This window comes from Desmodus rotundus, chromosome 2, assembly GCF_022682495.2.
Source record: "Desmodus rotundus isolate HL8 chromosome 2, HLdesRot8A.1, whole genome shotgun sequence".
Taxonomy (NCBI): domain Eukaryota; kingdom Metazoa; phylum Chordata; class Mammalia; order Chiroptera; family Phyllostomidae; genus Desmodus; species Desmodus rotundus.
Window position 1 is genome coordinate 150,611,285 of NC_071388.1, and position 19,679 is coordinate 150,630,963.

At 37.1% G+C, this 19,679-nt stretch overlaps 1 protein-coding gene across 1 annotated transcript in view; it reads right to left on the reverse strand.

The window, feature by feature from the left end:
• Window positions 1-19,466, reverse strand: part of FAP (fibroblast activation protein alpha) — a 74,638-nt gene extending 55,172 nt beyond the window's left edge. Inside the window, 3 exon segments of the mRNA XM_024579860.3 lie at window positions 679-773; window positions 1,724-1,822; window positions 19,376-19,466. Of these exon segments, the coding sequence (XP_024435628.2) occupies window positions 679-773; window positions 1,724-1,822; window positions 19,376-19,466 (285 nt within the window).
• Between the last annotated feature and the right edge of the window lie 213 nt (window positions 19,467-19,679).

Consider the following 19,679-nt stretch of genomic DNA (forward strand, 5'->3'; position numbering starts at 1 on the left):
ATAATGTTAAACTTGTCAATAAGTATCTTACATTACAAATTAGTTCTATAAAACAGATATAAACATAGCATTCCAAGAGCATTAAGGAAGAAGTGATTGAATCCAACTGCGTGTAACTGCCTGTACAGAGCAGGGGAGTGCTGTCTGAGCTTGGCTCTAAACGATGAGTGAGCCCTTGAGGGGAGAGGAAGAAGGAGGACTGAGAGTCCAGAAGGACCGAGTAGCATTTACTATTCTACGTCAGACACTGCCCTAAGCACTGTTAAATGTTACTTCGTTTAATTCTTATATTAATCCAAAGAGGCAGTATTATTGCTACTTTACAGAAGAAATGGAAGTGTGGTGAGGTTAGTGTAGTGTGGAACCTCACCCAAGTTTCTGCAGCTAGTAAGTGGCAGAACCAGGACTTGAACCTCAGCTTGTCTGACTATAAAGACTGGGTTTTTAACTTTTCCTCATACAATATTATTTGCACAGGGGAAGAAAGATGTTAGGGGATTTAGAGGAGGGAAGGGCAGTAATCTAGTGGGACTAGAAGAGATAATTAAAGGAGAGCTATAGTGGGAATGGAGCCGAGAAGGCAGGTTGGGTCTAGATCAGTTGCTAAGAGTTTGGCCTTTTTCTTGGTCAGTGAAGAGCTGGCAAAGATTCTTGAGGAGGAAGGTGTTGGATACATACCATGGTGGTATTACTCAAAATGGTATATGATTCTCCTGTTTCAATATTATAAAATACTATGTTATTATCTGTAGATTGATGGAGATATTCTTGTCCTTTAAACAAGAAGGAAAACAAAAACTTGAAATAATCTCCTTGAACAGGAAATACATTTATAACAAAGAGAAACATCTCTTATTTCACAGACTTACTTTGCTTTTCCTCTTTGTCTAGTACATATTACTATGTCAGATTTAAAATAATAAGTTGATGGTGAAAGGAATAAAAGAATACTTTTTTCTACTTCCCACAAATATGCCTTATTTATTAGTAACAGCCCTATTTTAACCAGTTCAGGATACTCGGGAATAAAATCAGATTTTATCCATATTACAAAGAAGATAAACTAGTGTTAAATGATAAGTTTCTCTTGCAATAAAAATGTATTTTATTTGGGTTGTGTTTGACTTAATTTAAAACCTACTTTATGTACATTTTATTTCCTAAAGGGAAAAATGAACATATTCAGTTTTGTTTAGTGGCCCTGTAGATAAGCTATAATGTCACAAATAATTTAGTTGACTTCACTATTTGTTTGATTAGACTTATTTGACAACACCCCATTTTACAAAACTATATGTAAATATCAATTTTATGGCCCTTAAAGAATTTTTTAGGGTGGGATTTGTCCATTTCTGTGATTATCCGGATTAACAATGGCATTCTTTTTTGGTAAAATTCCCATGACCTCTCCTAAATACGTACCAATACTTACCTTCCATTCTGAAAAGTTATATCTTATGCTCAGATTTTTCTAACAATTCTCAACTTTTACTTTCTGCTAAACTCCTATTGGCCTAGTTATTTGGGGGCGGAGATCTGGTCTAACTGGTTCTGCCCAAGGTGCTTTGCTGACCATTTGACCTATCTAAATAATTGCTCTTTTTTCCTCATTTCAAAGGATTCAGCTTCTGTTACCATAGAGATGCATTGGTACTGAAAGCAAAAACAAAAACATACATTTTTAAAAATAAAAAACCCAAAAGTAAAATAATAATTCACCTACCTGAAATCCAGCTTGGAAAAAATGTTTTATAAGAAAATGTGCCATTTAAAAAATCTTTCAGTGTGAGTGCTCTTGTTGTATTTTCTTCAGAGTTGTGAACTTTGGGGGAAGAGGAAACACATTACTACTGAAAAGAAGATTAATAACTCAAATAAATTCTAAGCTTCTCTCTCATCTGTTCTTTCACATGTAATGAAAAAAAAATCTGCCATTTGCAAAACACTTGTTTAATTCCTGTCTTAATAGCTATTATAAGTATTATCTCCTTTTTTATAGACAGGGTAAATGAAGCTTGGACAGGTGGTCAGATTGCCTGGAAGGGAAAACTGGTGGGAAAATGTTGAAGAGTATGAAGGGTGTGGGGGAGGACATTACCGAGCAGCAGGGACATTATTCTTCAGTCAGTGAAGAGTTGTCAGAGGTTTTTAAGAAGGAAAGTGAAATGAGATTCCAACAACTCTAAACCTTGCAAAGCTGGGATTGAAGACCATGTGAGTTTGACTAAAAACCTAGCCTCCTAAGCACTTTACTGCATTTCCTCACATATAGCTTGTCTTGAATTTCAGCTGACTTAGCAATGATGTATTTTAGCATCCCAGTTGGTCAGACACGACCAGCCAGAATCTTTACCTTCAGACATCTCAAAAGAGGCCTTAATTAATAGCAATAATTGCTCATCCTGACTATGGATTGTTGTAAACAAAAACTGGACCAGAAGAAAACAAAACCACATAATCTACAGAAATAATCTCAGACATTCCAAGAGTAGAGGTTTGCCATATAAAAGCTAACCTAGTGTAGCTTATAACCATAAGCAAATTTCACCTATGCTTAAATCCTCCAAAACAACTGGGTTTTTCAATCACGACTATTCTCAAAGCCTTGAAACAGTCAGATACGCGAAGTGGATAGTAACCAACTTCGAGTCTCCTTCATGTCCATATTGTTCTTCTCTGTCCCTCCTTCTGTGCACATTCTCCAGACCATCACTCACAGAACCAAAACTTAGAAAAATATCCTGTACCTTGAAAAGACTTTATAAATCTGGTATTGCCCATGTAAAAAATAAAACAGTTGAAGATGAGAGTTTTATCTTCCTGCTAAACTCTTCCATAGCTTTCCACGACTCTTAGGGTAAAGTCCAAAAATGTCTTAGTGTGGATGGCCTCACCGTTCAGCCCCTTCTTGCTGTCTTCCCACTATTTTCTAGACTCCAAACATGCTGGACTTTCTGTTTCTCAAATACTCGTTTCTTTCTCCAGAGCTTTGGAGAAAGAGCCTCTCTCTTCTTCTTATAACTGCTACTTAGCCTTTAGTAGTCAATGGAAGGGCACTTTCTCTGGGAAGCCCTTCCTGATGCCCTGGTTTAGGTCTGGCTCGGTTGTTTTCCATTATTGTAGGCCATGTTACCGTTTTTAAGAGCATTTGTCTTTGCAACTATGTATGTATTCGAGTGACTATTTTATTATTTCTCCACCTCCCTCTGTATTCTTGAAACATTCACCATAAAGCTGGAGACTATATGTGCCTAGTTTTATTCATCATCACATCCCTAGTGACTAGCATATATGTCATAAGCATTTAATAAGTAATCGTTGAATAAACGGGTGAATGAAATGAAGGATGGAAGGATGGCTGGCTGGTGGGATAGATGGATGGGGTCTCTGTGCTCTCTGTTTCAGAATGGTTCCACTGCTAATTTCCTGTATGTCTTGGTAAGTCATTCTCTGGCATCATGGCTTTCTCACCTGTAATATGAAGGACTGGACTAGAAAATGTAGAAATATGTTCTACCACATTAGATTTTAAAATTTGAGACTCACCATGCTCTATTAGCCTTGTAATTATATAAATGCACTGCCATGTAATAAAAGCCAACTGACCAACTGGATAATAGCATTTTCTGCTATTTTCCTTGATTAACACTGATGTATGTGTGCCCAACACAATTGATTAGGACCATGCATTGTGTTCTGAATTTATTAAAAATTACTCTGGTGGCTATAAGAACACAAGTGACTGGTGAGTCCCTTTGTAACTAGACAGTAAATAGTTAATATTAGCTTATTCTATATTTTAAAATGATCATCTTCTTACATTCTTTTTGTATCCTAAGTAAGATTGTTCATGCTGTATGATTACTTATAATAAAAGTTATCCTAGTTAATGAAATGGTCTTGAGCAAAATTCATACCACTGATTTTATATTCTCAGTCAATGAATAAAAAACCATTTTACTGCAATAGCAGAGGAATAATTGCTAAACATTTCAATTCAATTTTATTTAGCTCTCCTAAGCGCAAATTGCAATCTGTTTCTAATGTAGTCAAGGGGAAATTCTGGCACTATTATTAGCAGTGAAAATTATTTTCCTTTTGAGATAAATTTAATTTGTGTCTATATAATCTGGAACATATAGATATAAAATTTAGTGAATCCCTTTACTGTGCATACCAAAAACCCCTAGATAATTATTTTATTAAAAACACACAAATAAAACCTTTTTGATGGCCCTAGCCAGGTGGCTCAGTTGGTTTGAGTGTTGTCCCCATAAACCAAGATTGTAAGTTCAATCTCCAGTCAGGACACATACAAGAAGCAAACAATAAATGAATAAATAAGTGGAACAACAAATCTCTCTCTCTCTCTCCCATCTCTCTCTTTCTCCTCCCTTCCTCTCTCTAAAATTAATCAATAATTTTTTTTTAAACTTTTAAAAATAATAATTCAATAAATAAATATAACTGTGGGGATGTCTTTTCTGTCTAGCATAAATAATGCTCTGATTATGGCTAATGATATATAATAGATTTTCCTATTTAGGTATACTTGCATATAACTTTGCATACTTACAATTATGCTTAATTGACAAGTCCTTAGCTAAAATTAATCTTCATTTTTTTATAGAAAGTTAAATTAAATGTGTTAATGCAAGTACAATTTTTGGCTCTATGCTTGGCACATAATAAGTAGTCAATACATGTCAGCTTTTGCTGTTACCATAGCTTATTAGTATTCTTCAAATAGACATATGTGATCAGTGTTGCCTAAATTAATTTGACCAATGAGACATTTTTGTTTTTATTTTTGAATATCTATGAAAATCATAGTCTGGGAAAAACACAGTTTCAGATTAGGCTACTAGTACATATAATTAATATTTAACTTTTATTCTAGTATAAAACTTATCAGTTATACTTGGAACATTTTGGTCATACTACAGCTTTATAACTGAAATATCATAATTACAATAATAAATATAGTTAGTATTAATATTACACATATGGAGAAATAAATGTATAAAAACAGTAGTTTAAAATCATTTTTTTAAAAACCTACTTCTGGACTTCCAGCCAAGATGGAGGCGTAGGTAGACACACTGTGCCTCCTCGCACAACCAAAAGAAGGACAACAACAATTTAAAAACAAAAACAGTCAGAACTGACAGAAAATCGAACTGTATGGAAGTCCGACAACCAAGGAGATAGAGAAGAAACATCCATCCAGACCAGTAGGAGGGGTGGAGACGGGCAGCTGGGTGGAGAGGACTCCTGGCAAGGTGGCAGCTGGAGGACCCAGCAAGGCAGTGGATTGTGGAGCAGAGTGGGCAAAGTTGCAGCTGGCCGGCCGAGGCAGAAGCTGATAGACCAGGCAACAGATGGAGCAACCCAGAGTTCCAGCGTGGGGAAATAAAGCCTCAAACCTCTGATTGAAAACACCCGTGGGGGTTGTGGCAGCAGCGGGAGAAACTCCTAGCCTCACAGGAGAGTTCATTGGAGAGACCCACAGGGCCTAGAATGTACACAAGCCCACCCACTCAGGAATCAGCACCAGAGAGGCCCAATTTGCTTGTGGGAAGCAGAGGGAGTGACTGAAAACCGGCTGAGAGCGGAGCAGGCGCCATTGCTCCCTCTCAGCCCCTACATCACACACAGCATCACAGTACAAGGACGAGCATTACCCCTCCCTGGTGCACACCTAAGGCTCCGCACCTTTACCTAACAGGCGCGCCAAGACAAAAAAAAAAAAAAGGTCCAAATGAAAGAACAGATCAAAGCTCCAGAAAAAATATAGGTAGGTGACAAAGAGATAGCCAACCTATCAGATGCACAGTTCAAAACACTGGTAATCAGGAAGCTCACAGAATTGGTTGAATTTGGTCACAAATTAGATGAAAAAATGAAGGCTATGCTAAGAGAAACAAAGGAAAATGTATAGGGAACCAATAGTGATGGGAAGGAAACTGGAACTCAAATCAACACTGTGGACCAGAAGGAAGAAAGAAACATTCAACCAGAAAAGAATGAAGAAACAGGAATTCAAAAAAAAGAGGAGAGGCTTAGGAACACCCAGGATATCTTTAAATGTTCCAACATCCGAATTATAGGGGTACCAGAAGGAGAAGAGGAAGAACAAAAAATTGAAAACTTATTTGAACAAATAATGAAGGAGAACTTCCCTAATCTAGCAAAGGAAATAGACTTCCAGGAAGTCCAGGAAGCCCAGAGAGTCCCAAAGAAGCTGGACCCAAGGAGGAACACACCAAGCCACATCATAATTCCATTACCCAAGATTAAAGATAAGGAGAGAATCTTAGAAGCAGCAAGAGATAAGAACACAGTTACCTACAAAGGAGTTCCCATAAGACTGTCAGCTGATTTCTCAAAAGAGACCTTACAGGCAAGAAGGGTCTGGCAAGAAGTATTCCAAGTCATGAAAGGCAAGGACCTACATCCAAGATTGCTCCATCCAGCAAAATTTTCATTTAGAATGGAAGGACAGATAAAGTGCTTCTCAGATAAGGTCAAGTTCAAGGAGTTCATCATCACCAAGCCCTTATTATATGAAATGTTAAAGGGATTTATCTAAAAAAAAGAAGATAAAAAATATGAACAGTAAAAATGACAGCAAACTCACAGTTATTAACAACCACACCTAAAACAAAAGCAAAAGCAAACTAAGCAAACAACTAGGACAGGAACAGAACCACAGAAATGGAGATCACATGGAGGGTTATCAACAGGGGAGTGGGAGGGGGACAGAGGGGGGGAAGATACAGAGAATAAGTAGCATGAATGATAGGAAGAAAATAGACAGGGAGAGGGTAAGAATAGTATAGGAAATGTGGAAGTCAAAGAACTTATATGTATGACCCATGGGCATGAACTATAGGGGGGGAATGTTGGAGGGAGGGGGTGTACAGGATGTACTGGAGTGAAGGGGGGAAATGGGACAACTGTAACAGCATAATCAATAAAATATATTTAAAAAAAACTACTCCTGCTCATTTCTGTTTTCATATCATTAATAATTATGTTGGTCTTTATCAGATTTTTAAATAGATTTCAAGGTTTAGTTATTTACTCTTTTTATAACATCTAATCTAGATTATCTAGGAAAGTACAGGAGAGTATCTTTCATATTACTTCCTGGTTAGTCATTTATTTTCAATGTGTTCATAGTAGCTGTAAATGCCAATAATCTATATAGAGAATTTAGCATATTTCATGTTATGACTCAGATTATCTGTATAGCAATTGTAATCACATATTAATTGTACTACTAATTACCATGGTGATAATGAGCCCCACCAGCATCCAAGAAGTAAAGAGTAGACATAGAGAAAATATATCCAGAGTGCCAGCTATATTTATGCAGAAATAGGGTTCATGCACAGACTTGGGGTAGGCGAGTGCTCCTAATCTCACACGTGGTCTGGCGAGGCTCAGAAGGTGTGATCATGCTAGGGCCAGGCTGGGCTCAGAATGATAGCAAATCGAATAGGAAGAATTTAAGTTAGTCATTTTCCTCTTTCTGCTGAAAATGACCACATGTTCATAAATGCGATGAAGTAATGTGTCTGCTCTGAGATGTTGCATTAGGTCACAAAGTCAGAGTTATAAAACATGAAGTTTACTTAGAACTTCCAATCAAAACTCTGGTTCTTTGTATATTTAGAAAGATTATAAATGTAATAAATTTTCACTATGCACTCAATGCTGACCCCTGCTATCAGTAGAAGTGACCTTCCATTGGGGTCTATGGAAATGCTATTGGCTTCTTGCTATCTCAGCACTTAGCTTGACTTACTGAAAATAAACACTTTTGTTTCTATATTTATGTGAATTGTATAAACCATAGGACTTTATCCATGAGAACAGAGTCTCTGTTTCATTGTCTCACTAGTATATGCCCTGGAGTGTCCAGAAAGTATCCAACCATGTAATATAACACATAGGCACATTTATTAAAGAAAATACAAGAAACATTGTACAGAGGACAATGACGCCTCAGTCCCCTTCAAAGTAGGCACCTTGGGACCCCCTTCAATTCTCCCAATCACCATCTGCTGCCCCATTGTACTTTCCTGTATCTCATCAATGCTCTGAAATCTTTTCCCTTTCTAAGGTGATTTTAGTCTAAGGTGATTTTAGTTTGGGGGAAAGCCAGAAGTCACAGGGAGCCATATCTGGGCTGTGGAGGGGCTGAGTCATCTCAGTGATTTGATGTTTTGCCAAAAAACTCTGCAAGAGATGTGATGCATGAGCGAGCACATTATCATGATGAAGCTGCCATTCGCCAGTTGCCCACAGCTGCGGCCTTCTGAATGTTCAAGCTTAATGCAAAATTTGATGCACATTTGTTACTCTCCTCCTTCAGCCATTTTGAATGTGACAGCCACACAGTACATGTGCTCACTCATCGGCATCTACCGCCCCCACTGACTAGTACAGTGAAGTCCTCATTGGTCACACATGCACATTCCAGTCCACTCTCCTTGGCTGCCAGGTTACATTAATGTTGCACAAATCATTCTTGTCTTTTTCCAGACAGACCTCGTATAGTGGGAGCAAGATAAATATTTGTTGAATGAAAAAATAAATCAACTTGACAGATGATTTTATGTTAAGTTGTTTTCACTAATTTTCCTCCAAATATATACCTGCCCTAACTCTATACCCTCAAGTCCATGTTGTAAATTTCATATATACACTCTTCTAACTAACATGCCCTTATTTAAAAATGTAACAAAATTTAGTCTTGGACGTCATTTGGAATGCTTGTTTGAAAAACAGATTTTTAGTCCGTACCTCAAACTTAATGATTCAGAATCTCTGGGGATGAGGCCCTGGCAGTTTTCATTTTTACCAGTCCCCCCAGGAGATTGTCCTGCAAAGAATCCAAATTTAGTGATTTTACTTAATGTACTCAGTGAATTGTACATCATTGTACTCCTGTGCCTATCATTGGAATCGCTCCTTGCCTATAAATTTGTGGTAGGTGGGTGAGCATAGCCTGCCTGGCAGTCCATACCTCATGGGCATAGACTCCCCATAACTAAGTGTTGATCATGGCCTTCAAGGAATGTTGATGGTCCTCTGCAATGCTTATACCCCTATTCAATCCTTTTGCTCACTGTCTTGTGAGCTTATGCCCAATTGTATTCTCTAAGTGCATTCCCCCCGCTGATCCATGAACGATGGAGACAGGGCAAGGAGAATGAATCTTCCCCGGATTAGATTTAAGCAAGATTGCAGGGAAAGCACTGAGGGTCTGTTTTCTAGCACCTTGAACACGTGTGTGTGTGGATAAGTCAGCATAGAATGTACCTCCATAGCATCAGCCACACCAAACAAGTTCCAATCACCTGAAAAAGATTCCACTAATAATTATTGAATGAATAAATGGATTTTCATGCCCCTTTCCAAATAATGTTTTAATATTGAAATATAATCTTTTGATTGTTTTAAAGTTTAATTTTGATACATATAATTTTTAAACTCTAAATATTTGATCAGAAGTAGAAATAAATTCTGAAAACATATGTCTCTTCTATATGTCACTGATGCTTACTTGATTAACACTTAATTACTGACAGCGTCCTTATAGTCAATTTTGCCCATCTTTAGCACAGTTCGTCATACACCACTTAAACACTCTAATTAACTATACTTTAATTATTTGCTTTTCAACTTACTAAAGCAAGGCTGAAAATTATTTCAATTATGAATCCAAGAAATTACAAGTCACAGAAACGATTCACAAGTAATGATTCACTATTCTAATTCTTTCTTAAGACTTTGTGCTTATTCTTCATTAAGATTCTGTTTCTATTTCTGCCATTTAATTTTCTAATCCCCCAAAATGGGGAATAAGTGTCAGAGCGGAGACATCTGATGTTAGCTCTAATATGTACCACAAACTATGTAAGAAAATATGGTTTGTTAAAGTGGGCACACAAATGTGACAAGTCCCTTTGTTCTCCTTTCTGTATTTGCTTCAGAACCAATTCTTAGGACGCTACATCAAGAGAAGTGAGTGGGTTCCCAGTCGACCACACGGGTCTCTCTGCTGGCTCTGCAGAGATGCTGTCTATGAGGAGGCATCACCTCCCGCCGTCACATTAGGTCATGTTTGTTTCTGGAGTGAGCACCACAGGGACAAAGGTAAGGAATATTCACATATGGAATCTTCTACTTAAAAACTAATATTATATATGGGCAAAAGCTGATGACTTGGAAAAAATGGATTTGAGGTAGACCAATACTAAGCACCAATAGTAAGTTTTTAAAAGTACCAAGCATTCATGGCCCCATTAAGTCCTCACAGCAGCTCTCTGAGACACATAGTGTTTTAACTCCATTTTATAGGTTAGGGCATAGTTAGAGGGGCAAAGTAACTTGTATAACACATAACAGAGCCTGGGTTTAAATCCAGCTCCATCCAATTTTAGAGGTGGACGCTTTATCATTATACTATGACTTAAAGTGAAAAATCATGTGTAATAAAACAACAGTAACAACAACAACACAAGCCAAACAAAAATTAGGTCAAGGGCCAAGCAATGCATAAGGTGAGGGGTAGAATAATTTAGTCCTTAAAATGTAGGCTCACTGAGTCTCCTTTGCCAGCTCACTTTCCTCTAATCTCTGAATTTAATTTTGTTGTGGCTCATATGGGTGTTTACTTGGGGCCTGAAGAGGAGCCAATTTCCTTAGACATTTCATGCTCTCGGGGTTTTCCATTGCATATCTTTAGGCTGATTCATCCCCACAACCACTGCTTCACATGACCCCCACTGGATTTCTTCTCTGAATTCCAGACCTGAATATCAAACTTCTTCCTTATTACCTCCACTCGCATTATCTTATAAGCACTTCAAAATCATTTGATATAAAGCAAAGGAGAAACAAATTCCATGCCGCCCATCCAGAGTTCTCCAAGTCAACAGTACTATCACGCATATAGTTCCTCAAATCAAATACCTAGGAGTGACCCTTGACCTCCCTCTTTCCTTTCTGCCTTTTGTCCAACACCCAGACCCAACAACTCGATCTCCAGAATCTCTATATTCCACCTGCTTTTCTCTATTTCTACTCCACCCTGAAGGCCCACCCACTCCTCACTAGGCAGGCTGTAATGGATGCCTAATGCTCCACCTAGTATTTTACTGTGGTTTTGATTTACATTTTCCTAATGACTAATGATGTTGAGCATCTTTTAATGTGCTTATTGGACATTTGTGTGTCTGCTTCGGGGAAATGTCTATCTTTTGTCCATTCCTATGTTGGGTTATTTGCCTTTTTAATATTTATTTGTAAGAGAAGGGGCTAGCAAAGGAACACAAATAGAAGACCCGTAGGCACAGACAATGAGGGTGATTGACTATGGGAGGGGGAACGGGGTTGGGGTGAGCAAGGGGGAAAAAGGCAAGACAACTGAAACTGAATGACAATAAATTTTTTTAAAAGAGTTCTTTATATATTCTGGATGCATATATTCCCATTTTGAGGGTTTGAATTTCTTGATGGTATCCTTTGCAAACTGTTAAATTTCAATGAAGTCCAGCACTGGCTGGAGTTGCTCAGTGGATTTAGCACGGGCCTGTGAACCAAAGGGTTACTGATTTGATTCTCAGTCAGGACACATGCCTGGGTTGCGGGCCAGGTCCCCAATAGGGGGCTCACGAGAGGCAACCACACATTGACATTTCCTTCTCTTTCTCCCTCCCTTCCCCTCTGTCTAATAAATAAATAAATAAATAAATAAAATTTAATGAAGTCCAGTTTATGTTCTTTTCTTGCTTGTACTTTTGGTCATATATAAGAAACCACTGCCTATGTCAAACACATGATTTATTCCTATGTTTTGTTTTAAGATTTTACAGTTTGAGCTCTTACATTTAGGTCTTTGATCCATTTTTGAGTTAATTTGTAGGCATGGTGTGGAAAGGGGATTTCCACATTTTGTGCATGTGAATGGCTGGTTGTCTCAGTATCATATGTTGAAGAGAGTTCCCCATTAAGTCGTTGTGGCACCCACTAAAATTCAGTTAGCCATAAATGGAAGGCTCTCTTTCTAGACTCTCAACTCTATTTCATTAATCTATATACCTACCGTTTTGTCAGTGCCACACTGTTTTTATGTCAACGTTATAGTAAGTTTTGAAATAAATGTGATTCCTCAAACATTTTTCTCTTTCAAGATAGCTATTCTGTGTCCCTTGTGTTTCCATATGAATTTAAGGACCAACTTGTCAATTTCAACAAAAAAGTCATCTAGGATTTGGATGTGGATTGCATTTAATCTATAGGTATGTATGGGGAGTATGGCCATCTTAAAAGTATTAAAATGTTGATCCATAAACATAGAATTTCTCTCCACTTATTTAGACTTTTTTATTGTTTATTGCTAATATATAGAAATATGACTGACTTCTATATATTGAGCTCATGTCCTGCAACTTTTCTGAACTTGTCTATTAGTTCTAATAGTTTTTAGTAAATTCCTCAGGATTTTCTATAAATAAGGTTATGTCATCTATAAATAAAGGTAGTTTTACTTCTTCCTTTCTAATCTGAACACTTTTTATTTCTTTTCCTTACCTAATTGTTTTGGTTAACACCACCAATAAGATATTAAACAGAAGTAATAAAAACAGATATGCTGTCTTGTTCTTGATGTTAGGAGGTAGCACAGAATCTTTCACCAGTGTGTTAGCTGTGCATATTGTGTAGATGCCTTTTATCAGATAGAGGAAATTGGTCCTATTCCTAGTCTGATGAGTTTTTTAATAATGGAAGGGAGCGGGATTTCATTAAATTCTTTTTCTGTGCCTACTTAGATAATCATGTGTTTGGCCTTTGTTCTTATTAATATGATTTATTATAGTAATTGATGTTTGGATGTTAAGCCAACCTTGTATGCTTTGCATAAATCCCACTTGGTTTTGGTGTATAATTCTTTATATATATTGCTGGGTTTGGTTTGTTAGCCTTTTGTTGAGAATTTTCCATTTATATTCATAGGATATATTGGTCTATAACTATTATTGGTCTATAACTTCTTTTCTTGTAACATCTTTGTATTATTTTGGTATCACAGTAATACTGGCCTTATAGAATGAGTTAAGAAATAGTCTCCTTTCTTCTATTTTTTGGAAAAGTTTGTGAAGGATCAGTAACAATTTTTCCTTGAATGTTTGGTAGAGTTTACCTGTGAAACCATCTGGGACTGATATTATTTTTTTGTTGGTGGTGGTGGGGGACAGAGTTTTTAGATCACTAAATAAATCTCTGTAGCTGTTATAGTTCTATGCAGGTTTTCTATTTATCCTTCAGTAAATCATGGTAGTTTGTATATATTTGGAATTTGTCTGTTTCATGTAAGCTATCTGATTTTTGACATATAGTCTTTCTATTCTGTCCTTGTAAAGAGTCCTATCACATCTGTTTTTCTACCAAGTATAAAGTCATAATTTGTATGAAAAGTTTAATTTAGACACTAAGAAATCCTATTCTAGTTATTATTGATGGAAATAAAGTTTTAAAAATTATGTTATTCTATTTATGTTACATAATTTTTGTTAGTTCACCAGGCTACTAAAATGAACAATAAGTTCTTTGCTCTACTTAAAATGGGCAATATATTTTCAATAGGCCAATTAGTATTTGATTATCATGTGAAAAAATCATTTCAGTTTTTGCCTACTGTGTTAGTTATCACTGTATTTTAAAGCTCTGTATGACTGCCTTTGTTTTTGAAGAACTTTTAGCCCTGATTCCACATCCCTGATGTGAGCTTTAGGACATGTTTTTCTTAAGGTGTATCTATGACTAGATATTCTTCTATAAGCTGTAACACAATTTGCTTTGGAAAACAAAAACAGGGAAACTCCTCTGCAAAATGGAAATTATCCAAAGATTTGGATTATTTCCTAAATTATTTAGCATTTGGCAAAACTCAAAGAATGTTTGCCAATATTTATCTTCTGTGATTTTAAAATCCAAGTGCAAATTAGAGAAATATAATCTGATTTATTTAACTTCAACTCAAAAGCTCTTTTATGTTCATGAACTTTGTAAACCCTTTAGACTTCCCTTATTTCCTCCAAAAGAACAGGGAATAAATAAGCTTAAAACTCTTAAAATGCTTGAGGGAGTCAGTTTCACAGTTCTAAATGTTGATACTTGGAAAATTTCAAGCCTTAAAAAATATTCACTTCTCCTTTCAAGATGATGTCATCTCATATATATTTTATTTTATAAAAAATATTTGTTGAGGTTAGAGTAGTAGTAATAGTAACCATAATACTAATACCAATGGATTTCTGCCTAAAATACAGACATTCTAAATGATATTTCTTCTAATAAAATATTGTTTTCTATCTAAGTTGTGAGTTCATATATCTCTTGAAATAAATCACATAAAGCATTACTTAGCTAAGTAAGTAATTGCTATAATTTATATACAGGTTAGGGCAAAAGTAGGTTTATAGTTGTGAGTACACTAAACAGATTTTATTGTATTATTATTTATTAATTATTGTATTATTTTCCATATGAAAACTGTAAACCTACATTTACCCCACCCTGTATATGTCTATAATCACAAATACATATGTATATGCATATTTTCCTGTGTTAATTTGTTTACATAACTTTGGCCTACCAGCTATCAGTTCCCTTTTGTTCCTTGAACTTCCCAAACACTTTCTTGCTCCTAGGCCTTCGTGCCTGCTCTTCCCTCTGCCGTGAGGATTGGATTTTCCCCACAGCATGTGTCCTCCTTGTCATTAAGGTCTCTGCTCAAATATCACCTCCGAGAAGCCTTCATTAAATACCCATGTTATGAACTGAACTGTATCCCCACAAAATTCATAGAGAAGCTGTAACCCTCAAAGTGACTGTATTTGGCAATAGAGCCTTTAAGGAGGAAATCAAGTTTACATTACCAGAATGGTGGAGCCCTAATCCAATATAACTGGCGTTTTTATAAAAAAGGAAGAGACACCGGGAGTGCACGTGCACAGAGAAGGAGGCCGTGTGAGGACACAGAGAGAGAAGGCAGCCATCTGCAAGCTAAGAACGAAAGACTTTGGGGACACCAAAACTGTCTATACCTTGATCTTGGACTTCTAGCTTCCAGAACTCTGAGAAACACGTTTCCGTTGTGTAAGGTCTGTAGCCTGTGGTGCTTCGTGATGGTAGCCCTTAGCTGTCTGACACAGCCCTCATCCTAGTTGTCTGGACAGCACTTTCAAGAATTTGAAATATTCTATGAATGTATTTATTTACTTGTTTATTATCAAACTGTTCTTTCTTAATAGTAGAGACTTCATCATTCATGCCCTAGACCAGTGGCTGATATTTGCTGGATACTTAATACATAATTGTTGGACAAATAAGCAAAGTGTCCAGGAGCCACAATGAACTGGACGTTGTGGATCACGGATGACTGTGAGACACTGATCTCAGTTTTTTTTCATATTCAGTGGGTAGTTACTTTTAACCCCAGCAGGCATCATGTACTTCTTTTCCAGCCCAAGGGTTAAAAGTCCAATGTTCATAGGTGCCAGGCAGATGCTTAAATGAATGTGGACACAATGAAGTGTAAAGTTGAGGTTCTGTGGCAAACTGGAGAAAGCATTTTCCATGTAAAGACTCCTGCTTCCCAGCTATTACCATAGGCCCAATGCTGCTGGTCTAATATTTAAAGAGACGCCAGAAATCTAAACTTCTACATGAAATCTTCTGATTTTTAAAAGTTGGCAACTAATACAAGGTTTTGTAAAACACAACAGGCCCCAAACAGCAACAGTAAGAGGAAAAGTGGTGAAAGGTAGGCAGGACTCAGGGAGACCCGGAGCCAGGCGAAGCGGTTCTCCGTTCGCTGAGCGGTCCTGGAGGCAGTGCCATTCTCCCGCCTGCACTGCCCCCTCTTTTTCCTCTTCACTCACCTTTATTCTCCATGCCGCCCCTCCCCCAGTTCCCTTTATCTTTTCCTTTATTCTCTTTCGTTTTTGCCTCAGAACTGCCTACGTCTCTTATGAGTACCTTGCACACAAAAGTTACTGAAAAATTAATTTGTTGTTTTTGATTTGAGGAAGTGGGAAATAGGAAGAGGGACGACACCCAAGGTTAAAGAGCACCCCCTCCCCGAGAACTAAGAACATTATTGAAATTGAAATATATCAGACAGACGGACCTAGTTGTCATCTTTGTATGTATAAATATATGTGGATGAAGAACACAGGAAAATTCTAGCCATCACTTACCAAGTAGCTACTGCATGTTAGAAACTGTAGAAAAATAATAGTTGACATATATTGTTTGCTCATCACCATGTGAGAAAGTCTACACTGAATAGAAATTCAAAGAGAGAGCATATAACTCCTACATATTCTTTCACAAATGAATTTCACAAAGGCAGGTCCGAGAATTCAGAAACTGTAAATCATGAAGCAAGATCTTACAGAATCTACTTTGGAAATTCTGTAGCCTCTATCACTTTCCAATTGTAGTTTTCTGTTTATTTGTTTTTTGTCACTGTCACCTCTGTAAATCTCTTGAAACCAGGCCTGTGTGGGTTTCTCTTTGGGGTGGACAAAACTGAGGGGAAGCTGTGGAGCTCTGGGCCCACCCTCGACCTAGTTGCATCTTTGCACAGGGAGGGGCAAGGTGTTTGGGAAAATGAGAGAAAGTGAATAGAGGCAAGAGAAGAGGAAAGGAATCGGTCGAAGGGGAGTAGACTGAGGCCAAAGAAGTACAGCCTGGATGAAAAGGTAGAAAGCCGTATGTGTTTTTCACTGAGTAAAAATTTAAATTGGAAATTTTGAAAGTTTCAAAAAAAAAGTTGCCCCTTATTTTCATTACTGTGTGAGTAATCTAAACGGATCTTTCTCATTTTACCGCTACGTTCTTCTATTCTTAAAGTTCTGCCTAGATTCTTCACGGCTCTTTGGATCCTGAAGCTGGTGTTCCTGAGACCCTCTCTCTCTGTGGAAAAGCCCCTATCTTTTCTTCTTTCACCTAGACCTGGTGGGGAGATTCTGGTCTCCTATTTATGGTGAAGACCACACCTTTCTCCTGGATTCTCACCCTGACTTTCAGAGGGAAACCTAGACTGCTTCACCCTTGTTTCCCCAACAACTGGCACACTGATAGGCAGGTAGTCAGTGGGACTTAATTCCTTGTTTTTGAAGTGTGTCTTTACATTTCTTCAAAGAAGACCATTCTTATGCTAGTACATAATACTGGGTGAAGAATACAAGAGCATCTAAGGAAAATATGAGGTAATAGAATTTCTGAGGACGTTTGAGAAGGCCAACTAGAAGCTTCCTTGGCTTTGAATTCTCTGTTCCCCCTCCTCCTTCCTCCTTCCCTTCTCCTGCCTTGCCACCTTAGATCTTATTCTCAGCGGGCACTGGGCAGTTGTGAGAGTGAGAACTGGACCTGGAGCTCTAGACTAAGGACGACTGAGGAGAGGGGTTTGGGAAGGAGGGAAGTCAGAGGACCCACTTAACATCAAGGCTGCCTAGACCGCTGACTGGCAGGAAGGAGAGCTTCCACCCTAGTCATCCTGAACGAAGTAGGCAAGTGGAAAGTCCCCTATACAAGTCACTTAAGTGACATTCTGAGTTCTTTGGACAATTTAGAGTAGAAAGATAATGACATTATGGACAAAAATATATAGTTCTCAGCTCTTTAATAATTTTTTTTGTTTCTGAATAAGCAATACAATTTCTCCTGAAGTTTAATTTGATTACTTCCCTCTATAAGGCAATTATTTTGCTCTGAGAATTATCCCATTGGTTGAAACAAAAAATTAGGTTTTAAGTGATGTAAAATTTTCATAGTATATGTACTTTTATAACATACATTTATGTGCATATTGTGCATGTCTAAACTTGGAGAGAAGGTAAGAATTGGGTTTATGTATGATTACACAAATATCTATGTGTGTGAATAATTACATATTATTTGTAAATGTATAACTATAGCATATTTCTTTTTAGGAATTATGGCTCAAATTCCAAAGTACAGGGCAAACCATCCTTGACTGTGGACATGGAAGCAGGCTCACAATTTAGTCCATACACTTTTGTCCTCAGACTATTATTTCTGAGGGAGGAAAGTGTCAACTTCAAGTGCTGGGGAGTTCCTTTTAACCTAAGGAGCTAATTTTGAATGGATTCACATTCAACAGGTCAATGGGACCTAATCTGTCTCCTGACAATTGCTGTATGAGGGAAGTATGTGGATGCACACACTACATCTCGACAGCCTAAGAATAATTGTGTGCTAGCAGAGAGCGGGAAACAGATTGAAGAGTAACACCGAAGATACAAGAGCATTGCTTTCATCTTATTGACTAACCGCTTCCTGTTGTAATTCTGTGAAAATCCCATCAGTATTTTAAATTTTTCAAGATATTTTCTGTATTTTAATTTTTACAAGGCAGTGGATCATTTAGGACTCACACATTCTTTAGCTAAAGGTTTGTCATTGATTTTCCTTATTGACAGTTAAATTTTAACCAAAAGTATTTCCCACCTTAGCTACTATAAACTTTTAATAGCTTTGCTACAAACTTTTTCCCTCTCCCTAGATCTCAAGTCACAAGACTTGTTATTATTGTATTTTTTCCTGTTTTAGAACTTGAGCTTCTCTTCATAATAGTTTCACAGAAGCCTTTTCCTTTAATATTGCTGAATAATTTATAGACAAAGTCTTAATTTAAATATAAACTGGCCCACTATTAGTCCATAGTAGCTTCCAACTTTCAGCAAAGGGAGACTAATGTTAACCTAAACTCTTTTAAAAAGAATTGACCTATCACTAAATATAATGCTCGCTTCATAATATTCAGTGTTCTAATTTGATTGTTCATTGATACTGCATCTAGAACAATTTCCATTTTTCTGTACAGCTATTCTCAACATTTCTATTCTAGACAACCTTCCTAAATTTTTGGAAAGACTCATAATTAAAAAAAACAAATCATGGGTTCTGTTTTAAGTTTACCATTCATACTCATTTTTACTCTCTATGAGGCAATGCAATAATGAAAAGCAATGTTAAAAATATTGACTTTAAAGACCTGTTATAGCATATATTTGGGGGAGATAGGGATGATACAGAATAGTGCTTAGGTTTTGCTGAAATAATACTGGAAGTCTCTTTGTACTCATGCCTTAAATTCCTCATTATTTCTGGCTGCACAGAAGCATATCTGTGAGCTTCTAAGACCTCTTAGAAATAACACACTTACTCTGGAAAATAAGCAGGAAGGGAATGATCAGTTACAAGTGACCGTGTGTGTTACTGCATTTTCCGAGGCCGACAGAGCCAATTAGAGAAAAATTCTTACCTCTTGAAGGACGTAAGACAATGCACATCACCAATAAAGCAAGCCCAGCAGAAGTGGCAATTCCAACTGCGATTTTTAACCAAATCTACATAAAATTTAAAAAATTAGATATACACACAGTTTCTGCTGAGTAGTAGAAAAGGCAAGATTTTGTTTATAGCTAAATCTTATTTCGCCTTCCCCACAAAACTTTTCATTATCTTCCACTGGTCTGGCTATAATTGCTGGAATTTTTCCAGTCCCACAAGGACAAATGTTTCTACAGTATATTTAGAACAATCTCCCAATCCCAACCCACTCCAGG